Consider the following 22,720-nt stretch of genomic DNA (forward strand, 5'->3'; position numbering starts at 1 on the left):
TAGGAAAGTGGATGCATTAAATTTGATTTATGTTAAGAATGACAGAGAGAATTAAAAAGATTTGGTTAGAAAAAAATAAAAAAAATGGCATTTCTTCATTAATTTTAGCTGAGAATTTGACTCTTAACATAACACAATAGAGAAAAAAGATTCATATAATCGACCCCACATAGTGAGATAAAAACTTGTTGTTATTGTAGTATCCATATCAAAGCTACTACATTAGCCCTCATTAAAAAAATAATAATAAATTAAGAAACAATGCTAAATTGCCATTATTTGTAAGCTTTTAACTGAAATTCAACAATAGACTTACATGATGATTAAACTCTTTCAGTTTGCCAAATAAAAAATTAGAAAAATAAAAGAAAAACAAATAATAATAATAACAATAAGTGAATACCAAACAAAAAATTGAAAGTAGCATTCCTCAGTTAACATAACAAAACCAAAAGCACATAAAACATTCCTAACCATTTTCAAAAATAGATTTAAGCTTTGTTTGGGACAGCTTTCTTAATGATTTTTAAAACAATTTTTAGAACAAAAATTGTATCAACTAGAAATTTTTTAACTAAAAAACTGCTTTAAAAACAGTACAAAAGTTGTGCCAAATAAAGCCTAATGCAGATTGTAAACCAGCTTTCATCTTTGCTTTCATACACAATATTAGAGCTGCAAGTGAACCAAACGTTCGACGAGCTACTCGTTGTTCGGTTCGATTAAAGCTCATTTGTGATTGTTTAATTAACTAAACAAACAAACTTGAACAATATTTTAAATACTCATTCTTAAATAAACAAACTTGAACACTAATGCGTTCGGCTCATTTATATTCGCGAACAACATCATTTGAAGTTCGTGAACAAGCTCGATAAGAAGCTCGATAAAAGCTTGATTTGTGTTCGATTTTGAACTCGTGAATAAGCTAGATACAAATAATTAATATTTGACTATAAATTAATAAATATAAATAATCATTATCTTTGTTATATAGACAATTACTTTTATTATAAATGTGTTTGTTCATAGATATGTTCATGAACATAATTGTTTGATAGTTAAAAAAAATTCGTTAAATATGTTCGCGAACAAGCTCGATAAGCACTAAACGAACGAACATGAACTGAACATGAACCGAACATGAACACTCATTAATTTAAATGAACTAAACATGAACACAAACAATAAAGCTCGAACAAACATGAACCAAACTTAAACAAGCTGATATTAAATGAACACAAACATGAACACTCACATACTCGGCTTGGCTCGGTTCGTTTGCAGCCCTATAAACCAGCTTTCATCTTTGCTTCCATACACAATATAACATATTTCATCTCTCACTAGATTACAATTCAGCGCGATAATTAAAGCAAGCATCAGGTTCATTTTACTATAATAAACAGGAATTTAATATAAGTAAGACCAACATGAAAGGCTATAAAATGATACTTTCAGCTCAGAAACTGACAGAAAGAACTACCAGCTTCCATAGCTGTTCTTACAGCCTTTATTACTTCCATAGAGCCTGAAGAAGTTGAAAGCAGAGATGCAGGAAATGATTATCATGGCCAAGCAAGCTATAAAAGCACAGGCCACTCCCTCCCCTGCCTGTGTACAAAACCTACTGTAGAGGTTGCATATCTTTATCCATTGAAGCTCCGGCTGGCCGAATAGTCCTAGCACCGCAGACTGAGCTGCTGCTGCAATTGCCGATAATGTCACATAAGCCAGTATCTGCATAATAATTAGTATAAACATGTTCAGTTGTGGAGTTTAATTCGATTAACTAACCTATGAAGAAAAATTTTATGATAACTCGATCGTGAATCGATTAAAGTTTCGTTTGAGACGGCTTTCTTATCACTTCTTAAATCAATTTTTTATTACAAAAATTTTAATTTTAATACTAGAAAGTTACTTTAGAAAATAGTAAGAAAGGTGCTTCAAACGAAGTCTAAGATTTCGTTTGGTAAGGCTTTCTTTCTACCTCCTAAAGCAGCTTCCTAGTACAAAAATTAAAATTTTTGTCCTAGAAAGCTGCTTTAGGAAGCAATAAAAAGCCGTCCCAAATGAAGCCAAATTATATGCCAATGTTTTCAATATTTGCAAGTTGTTTTGGGAATATTTGCAAGTTGTTTTGGGAATAGTACCGTATTTTTTTATTGTCTTGGTTTCTTTTTTATGGGGGTTCTTTGGTTGATATTTAAGATATTACGATCATAAAAGCTTCCCGATTGAAACTATAATAAATTCTACAGTGATGGGAATAGAACATAGCGATTAATTGGATGAGTCTATGTAAAATTATTGTTGTGTTTTCAGTGCACTGTTCTTCTTTCTATCATATGAGAGGTTTTTAGAGAACTCCATATAATTTGATCTTATTGTGAACAAAAAAAGAATAGCTCTAAGATTCTCTAAAAAAGAAAATAGTTCAACAAAGAAAATAGTTCATCCTATCTTGTAAATAAAGTCAAAGGCATTGTTCGGGATGGCTTTCTTATTACTTTTTAAAACAGCTTCTCAATACTAAGTTTTTACTACTTTTTCCGTTTGTTACCGACCTTCCGCCTATTCGAGAAAAGACAATTTGTTAAGCTAGCCAGTTCTCTTGCTAACAAAATAGCATCAAAAGTAGGTTTGGTAATGTCATTAATGATAAAGTTCCTCTTTAACAAACATATATTGTAACTTAATGGAAAGCTAAGAAAGCAAGCTGTTGGAAATCCTGCACATGTTCACTTGCAACTCCACATTAATTCATTAAGTACAAAATGAGCAAAAGAGGCAATAGCATGGTCCACATAGTAAATAAGCACAACATACAAATAATATTTTAAATTATTTAAAATTAACATTTCATGCATCTAACACAGATAATCGTCAGCATTTGATGTACTCTTGCACGTGAAATTTCTCAAAGACTAAGGCTTCGTTTGGGACGGTTTTCTTACTGCTTCTTAAAACAGCTTTGTAGTACAAAAATTTTATTTTTTATAAGAAACTGTAAGAAAATCGTCCCAAATGAAATCTAACTAAAGGGATTTTAAACAATTTGTTTGCATGCCATCGCGATTTACCAGCGATTTTAAACGGTAATGATGCCAACAAAATTTAACTATGTTTTTTGTGGGGAAGTAAAGTAGTAGGACAAAGAGATTCAGAACCTCAGATTCCTATGATACCTGAGTCAAGGCTTGGTTAAAAGTTGTCATTTCAATTTGAGCTAAGCTCGGACAGAATAGATCAACTGAACCGGCCTAACCTAACCAGATCATTCCGATGCTTCGGATCACTTTCTTAAGAACAAAAACAATGGTGGAAAAACTCACAAAAAGATTGAAGTTAAGACTAATAGACTTTATGTTGGCAGAGGTTAGCTCTCCTACTTCCATAGTTGTATGGAAACCATTATATTTTCAGGATTACAGTAACAGAAGATGACAATAACAATTGCATGAGACGATGGCAATGACGATTATGAAAAAATAACTTTCTAGAATTTCAATTACATGAGATTGCACTCTTAAAATATAAGGTCATGATGGCTATGAAAGATAACAAATTTGCCACCCTTTAAACATTTAGCATGGTAGATTAACAATAGTTATAACAAAAAAACCAATAGAAGATTTAGTCATAGATGTAACATTTTAGTCATCATCTCCTCTTGTTTATTTTCAAGTACATAACAAAATGTATAGTAAAATTTTGTATCAATTTAACACAATACTCCTCGTTTCTCATGGAGGCTTAACACCTAGAGAAATCTTAACTAGAAAAAAAAAATGGAGAATGATGATTTATAAAGTCAACCAAATATAATTTGGATAAGGCTAATAATGATGACAACGACGATAACATATAAATGACTTATACTAGAGAAATTATTACGTGCAGTCATCAGACCATCTAGCTACGTCATCCGATACACATTGGTACAGAGTAAATTGATGACGTTGTGCGTCATGATTGGCCTCTGGATGGCATCAGTTGACCGCAGGTAATAATTTCGCCTTACATTGGGCTTCTTCTAGCTAAAGTAATTTGCTTGAGAATATGTATCTTAGAATAAAGTTATGCAACTCACCATTGTTTGTTGGTCGGAAACTTTAGCTATCAATTAATAAGTTTTAGGTTCGAGTCTTGCGTATGTGATTTGTGTATGAGTTTATCTTTATTGGCCTAAAATATCCAAAAAAAAAAAAAGGGAATAGAAAAGTTATTCTTGGGCTGCAACTTTCAAGTTTAAGCCTTTATGCATAGTTCATCACCATATGCTAACATTAATAAAGCATGATAAAAGCTCCTGACTTTGTGTAATTTTCTTATTTTAAACATAAAATATATCTGATATTTAAAAAAATATGTTCTTTTTTGTTTATTTATGCGGCGATGGAGGCGGTGTTCGGCGGCTGGCAGTGCCAATTACATGCCTGATGCCTATTACCTCACCGCAAACAAAAACTCCATTTTTAGACTGTAAAACCAGTGGTAACTTCATTAATTCGGGGAGGGAGAAGCGGTACGAGTATATAACTATTCTACCCTACAAGAAAATAAGCAGTAAAAGATGAACAAACAAAGCAGACAAAACAAAATCTTAAAAAAGGAATAACAAATACAGATTTCTAAAAGTAAACAATGAAACATTTCAGATTTTCCTTCACCTGATCACAGGAAAACACAACAAAAGCAAAGCCCTTTCCAAACAAAACACCCCCCTTCATAATCCCCACAAAGCACCGCACCAACTGCAACAAGTTATACCCAGCTAATATCCCATTAGCCGCCACCAAAAACCTGCAAATTCCCCACAAAAAAAAAAGGAAAAAAAAAAAAAAAAACGGTAGCCAAAAACCATAAATTTATCACAAATATCAAACAAAGATATGGACTTTAAATCATCCCCCAAAGGTTTCATGAATCTTACACCAAAACCTTCATGTCTGTAAACTTAGCCCTTTTCTCCAAAGAAAAGAACATCATCACTTCTCTATCGCTTCCAACAAGAGCTGAAGCTGTCACCGCAAAACCAAACGCAGCCAGTCTAATCGCCAACTCGCTCACTCTTAGCCTCCTCTCCATTTCCTTCATCTCCCTTTTCTTGAAGAAAACCTGGAAGACTCCGCGTCCTATAGCGAGGTTAGACGGAAGGTTCCCGTTCCCTTTTTCGTGGAGTGGCAGGGTATTTAAATGAGATGGTCTATTGGTTTCTGAAAAGAAGTTAACGTGCTCATTAATGGAAGGGAAAGTCGGAAAAGCATTAGTTGAAAGCAAGTGAGATTTGGTATACGAGTAAAGGATGATAGCATATAACGTTTTAGGAAGACAGAAGTACAGAACTTGCAATAAGTGTGAACAGAAAATTTGTGGTGAACTGATGTAACTGGATAGACAAATAAGCAACCACAAGAGGACTGCGGGACAGCTTACCGAGCTCACTGCGGGACACCTGATACGTTGCCACTACTCTTTTACTTTTTGACAGTTATAGTTTCATTTCCACTACTTCTTTATTGCTAATTACTTAAATTAGCAATTACACTTTATGCTGGTTAGCTAATATAGAGAAAGAAAGCTCAGAGAAAGGTAGACTTTGTTATTACTCTCTTTTACAGAAATACAAACCGGAACACTGAATATACAGTGTTTCTCTACTGTTCCATTGCTCTGTGTTGATTTCTTTTCTCAGGTTTGTTGTTTGATCCGTGGCTGCATCATGAACTGCAAACTGGAATTTTTTTTTTTTTTTTTAGAATGAGGTATTTGCTAGCTGCTACCTCAATTTGTGAGGTGTTTGGCGACCTAATTATTTTCTTGGCTGATCTGAAAGAGTCACTCACTTCTATACAACCTTTTGTCCTGTCTTATTTGGACACCACTTAAAAGACGCTGACGTTCGAAATTGGAATATAATTGTGATATTTTAGAAGTCCATTTATATCTTGCCTACTAAAATTTAAATAAAATGATTGTTTTTCTTAGCATCATGCTTTGTTTTTGAGTGGATGAGCACTATCACGTATGTTTTTTTGGTTATTCGGTACTTTTTATAAAAGATAGTTTTAAAAATATTGATTATGCGGATTAAATTTTCTAACGGAGCAGTAAATATCAAAAAGCTGTTAAAATAATAGAAAAATATAGTTCCCTAAAAGCTATAGTGGAAGCGCCATATATAAATAATGAAAAAAAAAATTCTCCGTTTCTAAATGAAAAGGAAAAAAAATGCCCTCTCAAACGAGACCTTAATGATGATTAATGCGAGTGAGGAAAGAAAGCTCTCTAAAACACTTTGACAACTCTATATGCCCAAAAAAAAACTTTTTGACAATTATTATCACTTAATGATGATTAATGTGAGGGAGTAGAGAAAGCTCTCTAAAACTCTTTGACAACTCTATATGCCAAAAAAAAAATCTATGAATGATTTTTTTCTGCAATAAACTGACCTCAAAACACTAAGGGAAATCAATCAACTTCATAATTTAATTAAAAATTTTATTTTGAATATCAAATGAGCTTCAAATTATATAATTTTATAATTAAAATGATAGTCTGATTATGATAATTCAATAACACTCAAATTATATTATGTAAAGATTTGTAATCATAGTAATTGATCTAAAATGTATTTCATAAATATCTTAATATCTTTATTGATCTTTATTTTATAAGTTGTTAGTGGCATATGATAATGTTCTAAAAATATAAACATTTTAGCATAAAAATGAAATATAACTGATACATCCTTGGAAAATTATCCTGATCGGACACGAATCTTGAGGCAAAATTGAGTTGGAAACTTCCAAAATTAAAATTGGGATCATCCAAACTCCGATTTCAGTAAACTTATAGTCGAACAGAACGTCTCGGAAATACTAACCCAACGACACTAAATTTGATTCAATCTGAGCTCAAATGTGTCCAAATCAAGGGCCCGAAGTGCTGTTGGAGAGTTCGAACCACAATTTGGATTACCAAACGGTTTCCAAACGTGACATGCTTATAGTCGAATCGAGCAGCTCAACGAGATGAATCCCACAAGCCCAAGATCACGGAATTCCAACATCATTAAAACCTTCAAATTTCTGATAAACGGTCCACGATCAAGAGATTCGGCATCAGCCGTCCATCCAAACCACTCCTCATTTACCCTTGATCCTCCTCCTATTTACGGGCCATGCCATTCTATGAATTTTATAAATAAACCCCTCATTCCTCTTGGAAATGGTACCCTAAGCCTAAAGAGAAAAGAGAGACATCAGAGATCGCTCTTGCCTCCTTGCCTCCTTGACCACCGCCTGGAGCTCCGCCGGACCAACGCTTAACTCCTTGAACTCCGCCGGACCACCTCCTAACCCCCTAAGCTCCGTCGGACCACCGTGTAATGCCCTGAGCTCCTCCGGACCACCACTTGAGGACCTGAGTTCCGCCAAACCACCACTTGAGTCCCTGAGTTCCGCCAGACCATCACATGAGGCCCTCACTTCTGCCAGACCACCACTTGAGGCCCGAACTTCTGTCGAACCACCACCTGACGCCCTGACTTCTATCAGACCACCATCCGAGGCCCAAACTTCTACCAGACCACTAAGTGACGCCGGACTATTATCCCTATTTGTCACCAGATTTCAACTTTATAGTTGGCATTTGTAATTTGATCGCGCTCAAGGATGAGTCAGTCAACTATAATCTACTTGAATTCTTGTGAAATCATTTTCAACTAGGCCAAGCCCCATGATTTTTATCCTTTTCAGGGTTTTCCACATAAAAAATCTTGTGTGTTCTCTGTGTGTGAGCTAGATATCCGTGCAACGCTAAGACGTAAAACTCTAACTCTAACGCCACATATATTCTAGCCCGAAATAATAACTATGAATAGTTAAGTTTTAATGCTCTCATTCTTAACAAATATCTATTTAAATGATTGAGATTATATCATAATAGTCAAATATTTCTTTAACAACAAAAAATCCTCTTTCTTCACGGTGCTAAGTGCTCTCTTTATCTTATGCCCTTCTTAGCTTTTCATCAAAGTCCTTGAAATTATTTAAAATTTTCTTTTGCATAATGTAAGCCCATAAAAAGTAATAGAAATAAAGAGTTCTAAATAAAAGTTTTGTCAATAAGATCATTATCTGGTGAAGGAGGTCGAAATGACCGTAGTCAGCGGGCAACAGTGGTTAGAAAGCCCGTTGTCTGGCAACGGAGGTCAGAAAGACCGTAGTTGATGGGAGAAAGAGATCAGAAAGACCATTTTATGGCTACGGAGGTCGGAAGGACCGTAGTCGGCGTCAACAGTGGTTAGAAAGATCGTTGTATGACGATGGAGGTTGGAAGGACTGTAGTCGGCATGCAACAATGGTCAAAGACACCATTGTTTGGCGATTGATGTCGAGTAGAACTCTGAAGTTAGTTTGTGGTCGGGTGTAAGTCCAACCATAATTGGAAGCCGAGTGGAAAGTTCGACATTCAGTGGTGGGCAGACATAAGTCCGGCATCAGTCAATGGCCGGGCGAAAGTCTGACGACGGTCAGTGGTCCGACAATGGTCGATGAGGAGTTTGGTGGAAAGAGAGCTATAGTTTCTCTCTCTTTCTTGTCTTCCTTGATTATGTTCTTATTCCCCTTTTCATGAGGAATGAGGGGTCTAATTATAATTTTCTAGGAGGGGCATGACCAATAAATAGGAAGTATATTAGAGGTATGTTGAGAGTGGTTTGAATGAACGACCAATATTGATTTTCATAATTGTGGACCATTTAATGAACATTTGAATATCTTAATGATATCATAATTTGACGATCTTAGGCTTGTTGGATTCGTCTCGTTGAGCCGCTCGATTTGACTATAAGCATGTCATGTTTAGAGTTCGTTTTGTAATCCATATTATGGTTTGAACCTTCCAAAGGTGCTCCAGGTCTTCGATTTGGATCCATTTGAGCTTGGATTGAGTTGAATTTTGTCTCGTTGGGTTTGTATTTTCGAGACGTTCAATTCAACTGTAAGTTTGCTGAAATAGGAGTTCACACAACCTCATATTTAATTTTAAAAGTTTTCAACTTAATTTTATCTCGAGATACGTGCCCGATAAAGATAAATTTTTGATGATATATCATACATAATGGACTTTACTAAACTATTGAGAAGTTTGATCATTGAAAATGCATTGTACAGTGGAAAAGAATAATAAATTTGGTAGGACAAATATAGAATTGTTGCTAACTTTAATATTACATACATACCATCTTATATTATTTTAATATCAAATATACCACTCATATTTCTTTCATGCTACTCATATATTTCATTTCTACCACTAATATTTGAAATGAAAATGAACTATGAGTGGTATTTATATAATATTAAAGTTTTAGGTGTTAAATATGTAAATAGAATAGTATAGAATGGTATGTATGTAAATCTCCTTTTTTTTTAAATAAAAAGCCGTTTGGTGTTCGGTTATCATATGGTTGAACATTTATTATACTTTATGTCGCATTAGCCATATAAAGCACATCGCATTAGGCTTTATATGGGATAACTTATTTTGGTTGATTTTTTTATGTTAGAAATTTTTTTAAATTATTTTGTAAGAGCTCTATTCTGAAAAAAAAAGGGATTTTTGTTTGAAATAAATTATGGAAAAAATAGAAAATATATATATGCTAAGTTTTTATTCAAATGTATATTTTTTCTTGCTATTTTTTTTTCATAAAAATAGTAAAAAAATTGGGGAGAGTGAAGTTCATCCACATATTAATAGGAAAAAATATGTAAAATTTTCACTTATTTTAACTATATTCTCTTTCAATTTTCATTAGTATTATTATTATTATTTCAAAAGTATGAAATAATTAGTATTATATTCACTTTCAAAAGCATGAAAAATTTTTACCTTCAATCATCGTCATTCGACTACGATCCTTCAACCACCATTGTCCAATTATGATTCTTCTAATCTTCATCTCACGCCGATTACAACTACCTTTGTTACCCACCAAATGTGATATTGAGACTATCATTGGCCGACTATGATTCTTTTGATCTCGGTCGCCTACCGACTACAATCCTCCACCTTTGATCGCACACTAACTGCATTCCTCTGAGCTATAATTCATTGGCTATTATCATGTGTTTACTTCAATGGCTATTGGCTTCATCACTTACCATCACTGATAATGCCAAAACACTCAATTACTTATAGAATTTATTCATATTGTTGACATCAACTTTGAACTTTCACTGCAACACTTCAGGTTGGTGTTGAATTCCTGCCAGAGGGCTGTGTTAACATCAATTCACTAATGTGTTCATTAAAATGTATCAAATCCTTCTCTTGGGGAAGGACTTTACTTGTAATCAAATATAAATGCTAGTGAAATCACTTTAATTGGGTCATGCCTTGTGGCTTTTCTTTTTCCAAGATTTTTCACATAAAAAATATAGTGTCATTTATGATTATTGCACTCCTATTTAAAGTCTTGTTGCCCGTAAGTGCCATCAACGTCAACACATACCATTACTTATAAATACAATATACGTCATCCACACAAATGCCTTTGCCCATTGACTTCACTCGTTATTGCTAACATCGTTGATGCACCCCATCACCTATAAAAGGTAATGCACGTCATGACACCAATATCGACACACATTGAATTGGTCATTTATTGTCACCAAGATGGCTAATGCATGACATCGACAACAACTCGAACTCGTGATATCAACACTAAGATATATACATGATTTCTTAGTCTTTTGTTTCCTCTCCGCAAAGGAGAATGACAAAACCAACCACAAATGATCACTTGAATACAAATCTAATGTCTTAAGGTTGCTTCAACTTCTACCATAGAATCCATCATCTACGATTAAGTCTGCTAATAAGTGGTTCATTAGATATATGATTGACATCCAAAGATTCACATTATTTAATTAAGGTATTGTTTTTTTACTGTTTTTTAAAATAACTTTTTAGCATAATCATTAGAATTTTTATATAAAAAAATATTTAAAAAGCATTAAAAAAACCTCCCAAATAAAGCCTAAGGATAAAGGTAGTGGAAATTCACACTCCCTAATACTTATTTTTTATTTTTTCTCTTGGTTCAGCAAATAATTTATAGACTGAAAATAAAATTTTTGTTTAATCAAAACAAAGGAGTCCGATTTTATTTAAATAGAGCCTTATATGTTGCTAAATCTAAATCTTTTCAACGTTAATCCATTTTCTTTCGAATAGTCATGGCGGAATCGCCTGTCCTTGCACTCGCGCTTGAGATTTGAGGAGTCTAAGTGGAAGTAGGGATTTCCGGCGATCACTAGAGAAGTCCGAGTTCCGAATTCCCACTAAGATGAGCAAAATGCTCCTTTGGAACTCTGCCAGTAATTCCTTCCCTTCTCTCCCAGGCTACATTTCTATGTTCTCTCCTCTTCAGTTGAATTATCTCTTACTTGCCCTTCAGCCGGACTCCGAGCAAATGGGAGTGCAACGGTGCCGCCGGCGAGTTTTTGCTTTCCGCTGCTCGTTCAGAATCAAATCCATGAGGGTTCTTCAGTTACTTACGTATTTTCTAGCCACGGGCTCTTCATCGGCTTTGTGCTCTTTGGCTTCGCCTATGATGTGTTCGCTATAAGGTGCCCTAGAATTTTTGAAACTGTTGGCATTGTGGATAGCGCCGGACAAACGGTCTCTATTGGGGATCTTGGCGTTCTTCTCCTTGGCAGATCGCGCTTTCACCATTGAAGTATGAATTCGTTGGGAGAGGTTGAAAATGGTTTGTTGTTTCTTATGCCGGTCATTTGTTTTAAGAAAACCGCAAAGTAGTTGGTAGTTAAAAATTTAATGGAATTGATCAATTATAGTCTTTATGCCGAATTCAACCTCATCTTCTGTTTATTTTGGCAGGATCAGCTTTTCATTTCTTTTTTTTTTTTTAACGTAAGTAATCGTGAAATCACTACAATACCACATTGCTTGCTCGAAATTCGATAGAAAACTTTAAAGAGTTAGAAACCGAGATAAACATGGTTGTTCCAATTTTTGTGATACAGTCTCTACAGACCATATTTTCATTGAAATACCTAGGACAATAAATTAGGTTTTTGTTCAAGTTAGATTTGGTTATGAAGTAAGGTGTCGCATTACTGACATTCCTTTCTTTCCAGATAGAACACCAAAATTTATCCAATATCCATCGTCTGCTACTTAAAGAATAAGTCATCATGCTTCTTTTTGTGTAAAGGTTGCTTTGTTTCTTCCTAACCTCCAGGGTAGGATTATCATGGCAATACTGTCAACTATTCATGTTCTATGTTTCATGATTTCAATCGGGTTCTTAAGTTGATAATGTTCAAGATAAATATATTTAGCTGTTGCAACATCTTCAAATCCAGTAGAATCATTGGCCATTATGTTTCCCATTACATCGTTTTTTTTGTTGGTTGTTCCCTAATAGTACACATATTATTGCATGATTAGAATCCAGAACAATCAAAAGTAATTAGTTATATAACATGCTAATATTCCTCCTATTTACATTTTAAATTCATAATCAACTTGATCTTGATTTAACATCCTGAATTTGTCATCTGAAATATTACTATCTTCTGGCATATTCTCACACAGAAAGTAATACTTTATAGCATGAGTTTGAGTAGTTCTTATATCACCACATTGTGATTATCTCCACCTCGACAAATATAGGTATACGTTAGGTTTTGTTGGTCAGGCTTGACCATTTTGGAAACATATAGTATTTTTAAGGTCTCTAAACAAGAATGTGAAGTGATCTATGAAGGTTCTGGTCTGAAGCAAAAGTAAATGTGGTTTACATAGATTTTCTTATCAAATGTAACACACTGGTGTGAAGGGAAACATAATTCTACAACAATGGAAAATAATAGTATTAGTGCATAAAGATAGATGATACCTGTATTATTATTGTGTTAAATTGTTAATATATTTGTGCTCCTGTAGTGACGTGGAAATTATTCATTGGTCATATGTAGGAGACTACTCTATTCCTCTATATATACTTGGGCTTTATCTGTAACTGGCACTGGATAATAATAAGCCCTTCTTATTTCCGATTTCACTCTTTCCTTCTCTGTCTATTTGCTTCTTGTTTCTTCTCTCTCAGGTTGTGCATGTTCTTCATGGTATCAAGAGCAGGTTGTGCAAATCGTAGGCTATGGTAAACTCGGCCACATCTTAGCTAAGCGAACATACCGACCCGACAAATCTTGAAGATCCCTCAATTTCATCGATCATGAAGTTTGTTGTTTCAAATCTCAAGAACATCGTCCCCATTCAACTCCCCCCCGAAAACTACTTCATATGGAGATCTCAGATTCTAAAATTTTTTTGGGCAAATGGGTTTGATAAGCTTCATAACTCTTCTTTTCCCTCCCCAGCGCGATTTGTTCAACAATCTGATGGCTCCTCCATTCTCAAATCTTTCTTTACACAATGGCTTTTAACCGATCAAAATCTAGCTGTCGAATTATGTTCCACCATCTCCTCATATGTCCTTCTCTATGTCGTTAACCTTGACTCCACCGCTACCATCTGGACGACACTTGAAACCAGGTTTCAATCTACCAATTGATCTAAGGTCATTCAACTCAAGAATGCCCTTCATAATATTTCTCTCAAGAACTTGACCATGACATAATATCTTTCGAAAATCAAGTTCTTGGTGGATCAAATCGCTGCTGTTGGATCGGTTGTTGATACCAAAGATATAATTCTCTATATCCTCAACGATTTTCCCAGCTCCTATCAATCTTTCAAAACCGCCATCAGAATCATGCTCACTCCGATTAGCCTCGATCATCTCTATCCGCTTCTTCTTAGTGAGGAAATCAATATAGCCTCCGATCCTACTCATATCTCTTTGGCAAGCGATCCTAATACTGCTTTATACTCATCTATGGGATGATGCCGTCGAAACAGAGGAAGAATGCGCCAAATTCCAATAACACCAGCCGTCCAACAGGTGCATCATCCACAATCTGTCAAATATGCCTCAAGAAAGGTCATCCACAATCCTAATAATAACTGCTTGCATCGCTTGAATCCGCAATATGTTCCACTCTCTCCTAATAATTTGAATAGAGCTCTGGTTGCCAGTTCAGACAACTCTTATACGAATTGGTATATGGACTCGTGAACGATGTCGCATCTTACCAATTTGCTTGACAATATGTCCCTATCCACTCCTTATCACATTTCTGATGGTATCACTATTGGCGATGAGAGATCAGTTAATATTGCTCACTCAGGGGCCGACTTGTTATCGACCCCATCTCATAAGCTCAATTTATCTCAAATTCTTCATACCCCCATCTTTGCATTACAATCTGTTATCTATTTCTAGACTTACCAAAAGATGATGATATCTCTATTATTTTTTATCCCTCGGGGTTTATGTTTAAGGATCTGAAGACATAGCAAGTTATTCTTCAAGGACCGTGTAACAACGGGCTATATCCCATTTCGACCAGATCATCTACTTCTCAGCTGTAGGCATTATCTGCTACCACAAGCAACTCTCCTCCGTGGCATTCCAGGCTCAGTCACCCTCATAAGAGGGTGCTCAATGCTATCTCCAATTGTAACCCGCATCTTCATAAATGTGAATTCCTCTCCCTGTTTGTCTTGTAAATAGTCTAAATGTCATAAACATGTCTTTGAAAAATCTGTAACTCATCAAAAATCTATTCTTGATCTTATCCATTCCGATGTCTGGGGCCCTGCTCCGGTTGTATCGATTCAATGATATAAGTACGATGTAATCTTTGTAGATGATTTTTCTCGTTTTACATGGCTATTTCGTATGAGGCACAAATATGAGGTTACTAACATTTTTATTGCTTTTAAAGCTCAAATCGAGAAATATACCTCTCATCCTATTAAAATTCTACGCACTGACGGAGGTACTGAATATGTTAACCACTCGCTAAATCAATTTCTTCAGATCCATGGTATTACCCATCAAATTTCATTTCCTTATACTCCGAAACAAAATAGTGTAGCTGAAAAAAAGCATAGACATATTATAGTGATGACCAGAACGTTGCTTCTCACTATTTCAGTTCCCTACAAACATTAGCCGAAGGCTGTCTTAACTTTAGTTTATCTTATCAACCGGATGTCTTACCTTACTACAAACAATATGTCCCCTTTCAAACTCTAACATAACGTTAGACCTGATGATAGTCATCTCCGCACATTTGGCTGTGAATTTTTCTCACTCACTCCATGATGAGGACATCAGCAGGAGATTTCGGCACGCTTATCAGAGGAGACACCGGAGATCGACGGCTACGATCAGGAGCTTATATGTTTGAGTCGTTTTATGTAATAGTTTATTTTTATTTTCAGTTTTACTGTTTTATCTTTATGGGTGATCATTTGATGTTGTAGCCCTGAGGGCATTTTAGTCTTTATTTATTTATTTATTTATTTTTTTGTGTGGTGAGGCATATATATATGGGTCATTTCTATTGTATTGGGGATGATGATTTGATAATAAAATTATGTGTTTTTCTTCTTCTTCTTCTTGTGAGAGCACTAGAGAAGGGAGTGAGAGAGCTTGAGGTGAGAGCAAGCACAATTCTCACCAGTCATTGGAAGAGTCCGCGGCTCATGGTTAATCTATCTTATTTACTTTTTTTATTCTCTTTCCCATCCCACCCGACAACTCATCCTTCCCCTACCACCACCGGCCATCCCCTCCCACTCAATTTCCCGTTAGTTCCACCACCTCAAGCCCACCCGTCAACCTAGCCCACCCAACCGCAGGCCTAGCCCCACTTTTCCCCCCAACCACATTCCCAAGCCTCCCACCACCATGCCGCCGGCTCCCCATTGGCCATCCACCTTTAATGATGATTAATGTCATCATTAACACCTACCAAAATAGTCTCCATTGATTTAGGAAGATAACTCAATTCGAAATTCAAATTTTGAATTTCAAATCTTCCCTAATTGGACAGCCATATTTGGAAAGTTTTAAAGCTCATTCAATTTATTTTAAATTGGATTTGATTTAATTTTCTTCTTCCTTATTGAGAAAACCCAATTTGGAAGTTTTTAAATCCCCACCAATCCTTCCCCTCTTCCCCCTATGCCGCCGGCCCATTAATGGGATTCCCCCATTAATGCCCATTTAAGACTCAAGCCTTATTTGAATTTGAATTCAAATTCAAATTAAACTCCCTCCAAACCCACCCATTTAAAACAAATCTCTCTCTCCCCTCTTTAAATGGCCGGCCCACTTAAGTCGTACCTCTCTCTTTCTTTCTCTTTCCACTTTGCCACCTAAGCACTAATTAATTCCTCCCAATTCCCCTCTTTGGCCGGCCACCAAGCTCCCCCATTTAATTAATTAGATCCCATAAATTAAGGATCTAATTAGTTCAATCCCCTCCCCACTTTCTCTCATAATCACCACTAATTTCAAATTCAAATTTCAAAGGAGATTAATCCCTAATTATTCCCTAAAATTTGAAATTAATTTCATATTTTATTTTTTTCTCCTTCTCCCCTTAGCTTGGCCGATCCCCTCCTCCTCTCCCTCTCTACATTTTCTCTTGGAAAACTATGCATGGGCGATCTGGATGTTGATCAGAGATTCATCTTTGATTCCCAAGGACGTGCGGACGTTTTGAGATTGTCTTTCCGTGACGTCAACATAGAGATCGACGCCACCATTGAAGATTACGTGGATCGGATACTATTTTCTCTATCAACTGCCATCGACGAATACTACCTTCCATCCGAGTGGCAACTCCTACACCTTCCACTACCTCCGACTAGCTTTCCCGTGGAGAGTATTGTAAGCTCCCTCTTCCTCGTGGTGATCACATCAGTATTGCTAATATCTTTCTTCTATTAACCACAAGAGAGCTTGAGTGAGGGAAACTCAAGGTGACTTTTCTAAATATTAACCCACGAATTATTGTTAAAGTGTATTCGTCATTACTCACATGTTTGTTATTGTTTTAAATTGTCGTGCCTAACGAGTTTGTAACATTGCCTAAGCAACTTTGCAACTGAGATTTCATTAAATCATTAATTGTGACTCGTTAATCTTTATATGGACTTGCTTACTCAGTTGTCTTATTGTTTCTCCATACAATTTCGATATTGTTTCACATCACTCCATCTCATACTCGTCACAAATTTCAATCCAAAGCCAAAGCCAAATCCTGCGTCTTTTTGGGTTATTCTGACACTTATAAAGGCTATAAGTGTCTGGATCTTACTACTAACAAAATCATAATATCTGGACACACAACCTTTGATGAAAAATCGTTTCATTTCACTAAGATCTCTTCCTCGCCTATTACGTCTGCTAAGGACATCTCTCTATTTCTTCTCACCCCAATATCCGTGATGTCATCGGCTATGAACCAAAGTCAGCATCCCACTACCGCACCCATGCCATTGCCTCCTGATCACTCTCAATCACCGTCTATTCTATCCTCTACATGTAATCTTGTTATGCAAACTATGAACTCTCAACCTTGATCTCCTCACATATGCCTCATCATCATATGGTTACCAGTAACCAAACAGGATTGCTCAAACCTCGAGTTCGATTAAATCTTTTTCATTCTCATACTTCTTCAGATCCTACTTATGTTCCTACCACATACACTGAAGCAATCAAGCACTTAAAGTGGCGCCAAGCTATGACCATGAAATTCTTGGCATTACAAAAGCATGACACATGGAGCTTAGTTCGGCCACCTAAGGACTCCTCCATTCTTGGCTGTAAATAGACTTACAGAATCAAACTTCATGCTGATGGATTGGTGGCTAAGCACAAGGCCTGACTGGTTGCACAAGGAAATCAACAAGAATATGACTTGGATTACACAGAAACATTCAACCCTATAGCTAAGCTAACCACAATTCGCATTTTGCTAGCGGTTGATCTCCACAATGACTGGCATGTTCACCAGCTTGATGTGGCGAACACTTTTCTCCATGTCAATCTATCAGAAGCTATTTATATGTCCCACCCAAAAGGCTTTGAAGACTCCCTCATTTTGACAATGTCTGTGGTCTTCACAAAGTCATCTACGGCTTTAAACAAGCATCAAGACAGTGATACAGCACGTTCACGTCATATTTGGTATTAGGAGTGTCAATTTCGAGTCACGGGTCGGGTTCGGGTCGAACCCGAAACTGATCTGGCACTTTTCGGGTCAACCCGAACCCGACCCGTTTCGGCAAATGGGTCGGGTTTTTGGACCCAAACCCGACCTACTTTGGGTCCGGGTAAACGACCCGAATGACCCGGGACGAACCAAAAATTGCAAGTTTTCGGGTCAAAAAATTGGTCATTCTCCGATTTTCGGGTCAAAAGCGGGTAAAAAAATGGGCCAATATCGGGTTTTCGGGTCAAAAATGAGTTTTCGGGTCAGAAACAAGTCAATTTTGGGTTACTGGGTCAACCCGAACCTGACTTGATTTTTTAAAATGGGTCGATTTGCTGAACCTAAACCCACCCATTTCGGGTTGACCCAAATCCGGAATTTTCGGGTCGGTTTCGAGTTGGGTTTTCGGGTCATGTCAAATATTGACACCCCTATTTGGTATCTATTGGCTTCTCTCATAGCAACATTGACCCCTTCTCTATTTAATATCTATTGCCCCAAGCTCAAATATATCTACTCATGTACGTTGATATATTCATAACGAGTAACAAACAAGAAGCTATCTCCGCATTCATTGACAAACTCAACAGCAAATTTTCTATGAAACACCTTGGCAATGCTCATGATTTTCTCAACATTAAGATTGATAATCACGACCAACAATATTTTCTATCCCAAAAGCAATATGCTTACTCGCTTCTTCAGCAAGCTCAATTGACTCACTGCAATCTGTTAGCCAATCCCACCTGCACGAAGCTACCCACAGTTTTTCCAGCTAACTCTGTCCTCTTCGATCCTCAGGTACCAAAGACTCACATGCTCCCTTTAGTATTTAATGCTTACTCACCCAAACATCGCGTATAGCGTCAATCAGTTATCTTAGCATATGCGTTGTCCTCTTCCTCAACGTATTTATCTTCTCAAATGCCTTCTATGCTACATCAAAGGTACGCTTGATTACGGTATGCCTATTACGAAAACTAATCTCGTTCTTAAATCTTTTTCAGATGCCGACTGGGCTGGAGATCCAATCTCTCGAAAATCTATATCCAGATATTGCTCATTTCTGGGTGACACGATCATATCGTGGACTGTTAAAAAGCAACACACGGTTGCTAGATCATCGACGGAATCCGAGTACCGTGCTTTGGCAGCTCTTACATCTGACATTATTTGGCTTCGTTGGCTTCTTCAAGACTTTGGCATACCTCAAGATTGTACTACGAAAGTGTATTGTGACAACACTTCTGCCATCACACTAGCTAATAAACTAGTCTTCCATACCCGTATAAAGCATATAGAAATTGATCAGAAATTTATCAGGGATCACCTCCAAAACAATAACATTCGTCTCCTGCCTATCAACACAGTAGACAAGTGGTCAATATCTTCACCAAATTGCTTTCTACACCTCGATTTCTTCACCTACGACTCAAACTGACTGTCATCCAGGACCCATCAGTTTGCAGGGGCATATTAGTGCATAAAGATATATGATACATGTATTATTATCGTGTTAATATATTTGTGCTCCTGTAGTGACGTGGCTATTACTCATTGGTTCATTTGTATGGCTATTCTCTTCCTCTATATATACTTGGGCTTTATCTGTAACAGGCACTGGATAATAATATGTCCGTCTTATTTCTGACTTCACTCTTTCATTCTCTGTCTATCTGCTTCTTGTTTCTTCTCTCTCAGGTTGTGCGTGTTCTTCAAATAGAAAATTGACCGCGAAGGCTTGATTGAAGAGTTCAATAAGCTAACTACATGTCATTTAGAACATTCCAAAGTTAATTAGCTTAAAAGTTTTTACACATTCAGCAGAAAGTCAAATAACTCACAAGAAAAACATGCAAATCTTATACAAGAACAATAACTTTTTTCCCACTATTGCATTCCCGCATTCCCATAATAACAGGAAAAACTCAATAGAACCATTTTTATTATGAATAAACTTGAAGTTGAACTTCTAAGTTGTGCTCATACGCAGCCCCGAGAGCCAAGTTGTCCCATTTGTTATGTAGGGGTTCCAGTTACAAGTCCGGGAAAAAATCTCTTTGCAAGTACAATGAAAAAGTTGCGTATATTAGTGTGAAAGCTGTTTTCCTTCCAGGATCATCCAGGACGAAGTTGGATCGTCCGGGGCGATCGGTACAGGTTGTAAAGGAATTTCTGGACAAAGAAGTTCGTCCTAGGATGAACTGGGGTTCGTCTAGACAAAATTTTTCTAGAGAGTAACTCGTCCGGGAACTATAACGATTTCGTCTGGACGAAATTTGTCTAGAGGGCAAATCGTCTCGGGACGATTTGGGATCGTCCGGGATGATCAGTTTGGATATATATGGAAATGAGATATTTTGAAGAGAGAGAAAAGCCTAGGAGAGAGAAATTCGAAGGAAAAAGAACAAAAAATGATTTTTGGGCGACTTCTATCCGTTTTCGTCTGTAGATGCAGTTAAGAAAGTTGACCGACTCGAAGTAAGACACAGTCCGCCTTTCTCAATTTTCAGAAACGAGGATTTTGACAACTTTTTTGTTCCGGATTTTGTTTCCGTAAGCGAGTAATTGATTCCGTTTTGTACTGACGAACTTTTTACTGCATAACTTTTAATATGTTTCTGAGTTGATATTTGTGCATATTTTAAGTATTTTCTGGAAAATGTTTGCCAGGTATATTGAATTTGGCGGTATTTTAATTGAACTACGATTTATCTGGATGTCGAAAAATATTGCTTCAGTACAATGAAAGTCTTATAATGATGTTTTGCACTATCTGTGGTAATTTGATAAATTTCTGAATCTGTGAATTTGTGTAAATTCCGTATACTGCTGTTATGCTGCTGACGATTTTTCTGACGAAATCTAATTTTCTGAATTGAATGCTTTGATATGTTGTGATGTCAGAAGGGAGTTATAGGGACCAGAATCCTTTGAGATTCTGTCTGTGGCAGGGAAATCTGAGAAATCTGAAAATAAGTTCTGTTCTGAAAATTCTTTATATCTGTTCTATTCTGGTGCTATAAGCACAAAGGGAGATATAAGGGGCCAGAATCTGAGATTCTGTCAGTGTTAGGGAAGGGAGGCATAAGGGGCCAGAATCCATCGAGATTCTGTCAGGGTCAGGGATATGTGATACGTGAAATGTGATATCTGAAATGTGATTTTATCTGATTTGTACGATCCAATTCGTTATGTGATTTGAAAGTTTTATAAGTTTTATAAAACATAAAATTTATTATGCACTCTTTTTTGAATTCATGTATCTGTGATCTGATTTCTATTTGATCAAATATATATTCTGTCTGATGTTCTGATTTTTGTACGATTATCTGAACTCTGTACGGCTATTTGAATAACTGCTTCTGATGTGTTTTCTGATGCGTATTTCTGGAGATTTTAATTGATGAGTGTAGTCTTGTTGAGCTGTTAGCTCATCCTTATTTTCTGCGTGGTTTTCAGGTTCTAGGAAAGGGAAGGAAGTCTTGGACTAGAAATTCAGTGTCTGATCTGTGATTAGGTATTTTGCACTTTTAATTAAATGTCATTCGCTGTTTAGATGAAGTAATACGAAAGGATTTATACATAAATAGAAAAAAATGACAAATGAACCTTCTTTCTTTTTCTTCCTCTCATTCACTATATCTTCTCTAAATTTTTGCTTCTTTAGCGACAATGAATGAAGAGGAGGAAGTTATTCTTTGTGAGGCTGAATTCATTCCCGTACTCAATCATTCGCTCAGAAACGCGATTCGACCTGTCCATGAGCATTCGTGCGTGAGTTTGGCCTGTCGTCTTCGCATGTTGCTCTCGGTTCTGTTCCTTGTTCGTATGGGTTCAGTTATTTGGGCTGGTTGGTTCAATTGAATGGGCCAGCTTAAATAGGCTCTTATAGGTTAACTCCAAACCACACCATGAAGGTAAGGGAGAATATATAGAGAAAGGTTGTGGTAGTTCTGATAAATAGTGGGGCACCCACAATTTCATTTCTAGTCAGATGGTGGATGAGTTGGGACTGAAGCTAGTAATCACGAGATGTTATAGGCAAGGTTTTAAAAGGCGAAATCGGGAATCGAAGCGTTTTTACTAAGTGAGGCGAGGCGTAAGACTCGAGGCGGATCGAGGCGTAAGCCTCAAAACAATTAAAATAAATTAAATTAAAATTATAAATAATAAAAAAAATAACATAATATTATGTCAACTATTAATTTGAAGATTTGTTTTAAGATAATATTAGTGGAATACAAGATTTAAAATAAACTCACTTAAAAATAAAACATCCCCTTATGATCAAGACCCAAAGCAGGCTCATCTTCACTTTGATTGTCTTCAGAAGAATCTTCATAATTAATGTCAAAGTCATCCTCTAACTCTTCTTCATCTATAATATTTTTTCCTTTATCTCCTATATCAATTAATATTTCATTAGCTCTAAAATGAAACAATAGTAACATACAAAATAATTCATTATATTTAAGAATACCTTTAAATTTTTTTGAAGCTCCAATCTCATTTTGTTTCTTTCTTTTATA

The 22,720-nt window shown here is 36.2% G+C and overlaps 1 protein-coding gene across 1 annotated transcript; it reads right to left on the reverse strand.

Moving 5' to 3' along the window:
• Window positions 1-1,332: 1,332 nt before the first annotated feature.
• On the reverse strand, window positions 1,333-5,287 carry LOC110104684 (CASP-like protein 2B1). The gene is made up of 3 exons (XM_020833907.2): window positions 4,940-5,287; window positions 4,677-4,809; window positions 1,333-1,740 (listed from the first exon to the last, which is right to left on the reverse strand). The coding sequence occupies exons 1-3, from the start codon at window positions 5,101-5,103 to the stop codon at window positions 1,483-1,485; spliced, it is 555 nt and encodes a 184-aa protein (XP_020689566.1). The 5' UTR covers window positions 5,104-5,287; the 3' UTR covers window positions 1,333-1,482.
• Window positions 5,288-22,720: the final 17,433 nt, after the last annotated feature.

Source organism: Dendrobium catenatum, unplaced genomic scaffold (assembly GCF_001605985.2).
Source record: "Dendrobium catenatum unplaced genomic scaffold, ASM160598v2 fragScaff_scaffold_72, whole genome shotgun sequence".
Taxonomy (NCBI): Eukaryota; Viridiplantae; Streptophyta; class Magnoliopsida; order Asparagales; family Orchidaceae; genus Dendrobium; species Dendrobium catenatum.

Bases quoted from the DNA above. Each gene is read 5' to 3' on its own strand.
- LOC110104684 (XM_020833907.2), bottom strand. From the start codon at position 5,103: ATGAAGGAAATGGAGAGGAGGCTAAGAGTGAGCGAGTTGGCGATTAGA. The intron at 4,810-4,939 runs GTAAGATTCATG...GGGAATTTGCAG, and splicing joins ACAGACATGAAGGTTTTGGT to GTTTTTGGTGGCGGCTAATG. The intron at 1,741-4,676 runs GTGAAGGAAAAT...ATTATTATGCAG, and splicing joins TTGTGTTTTCCTGTGATCAG to ATACTGGCTTATGTGACATT.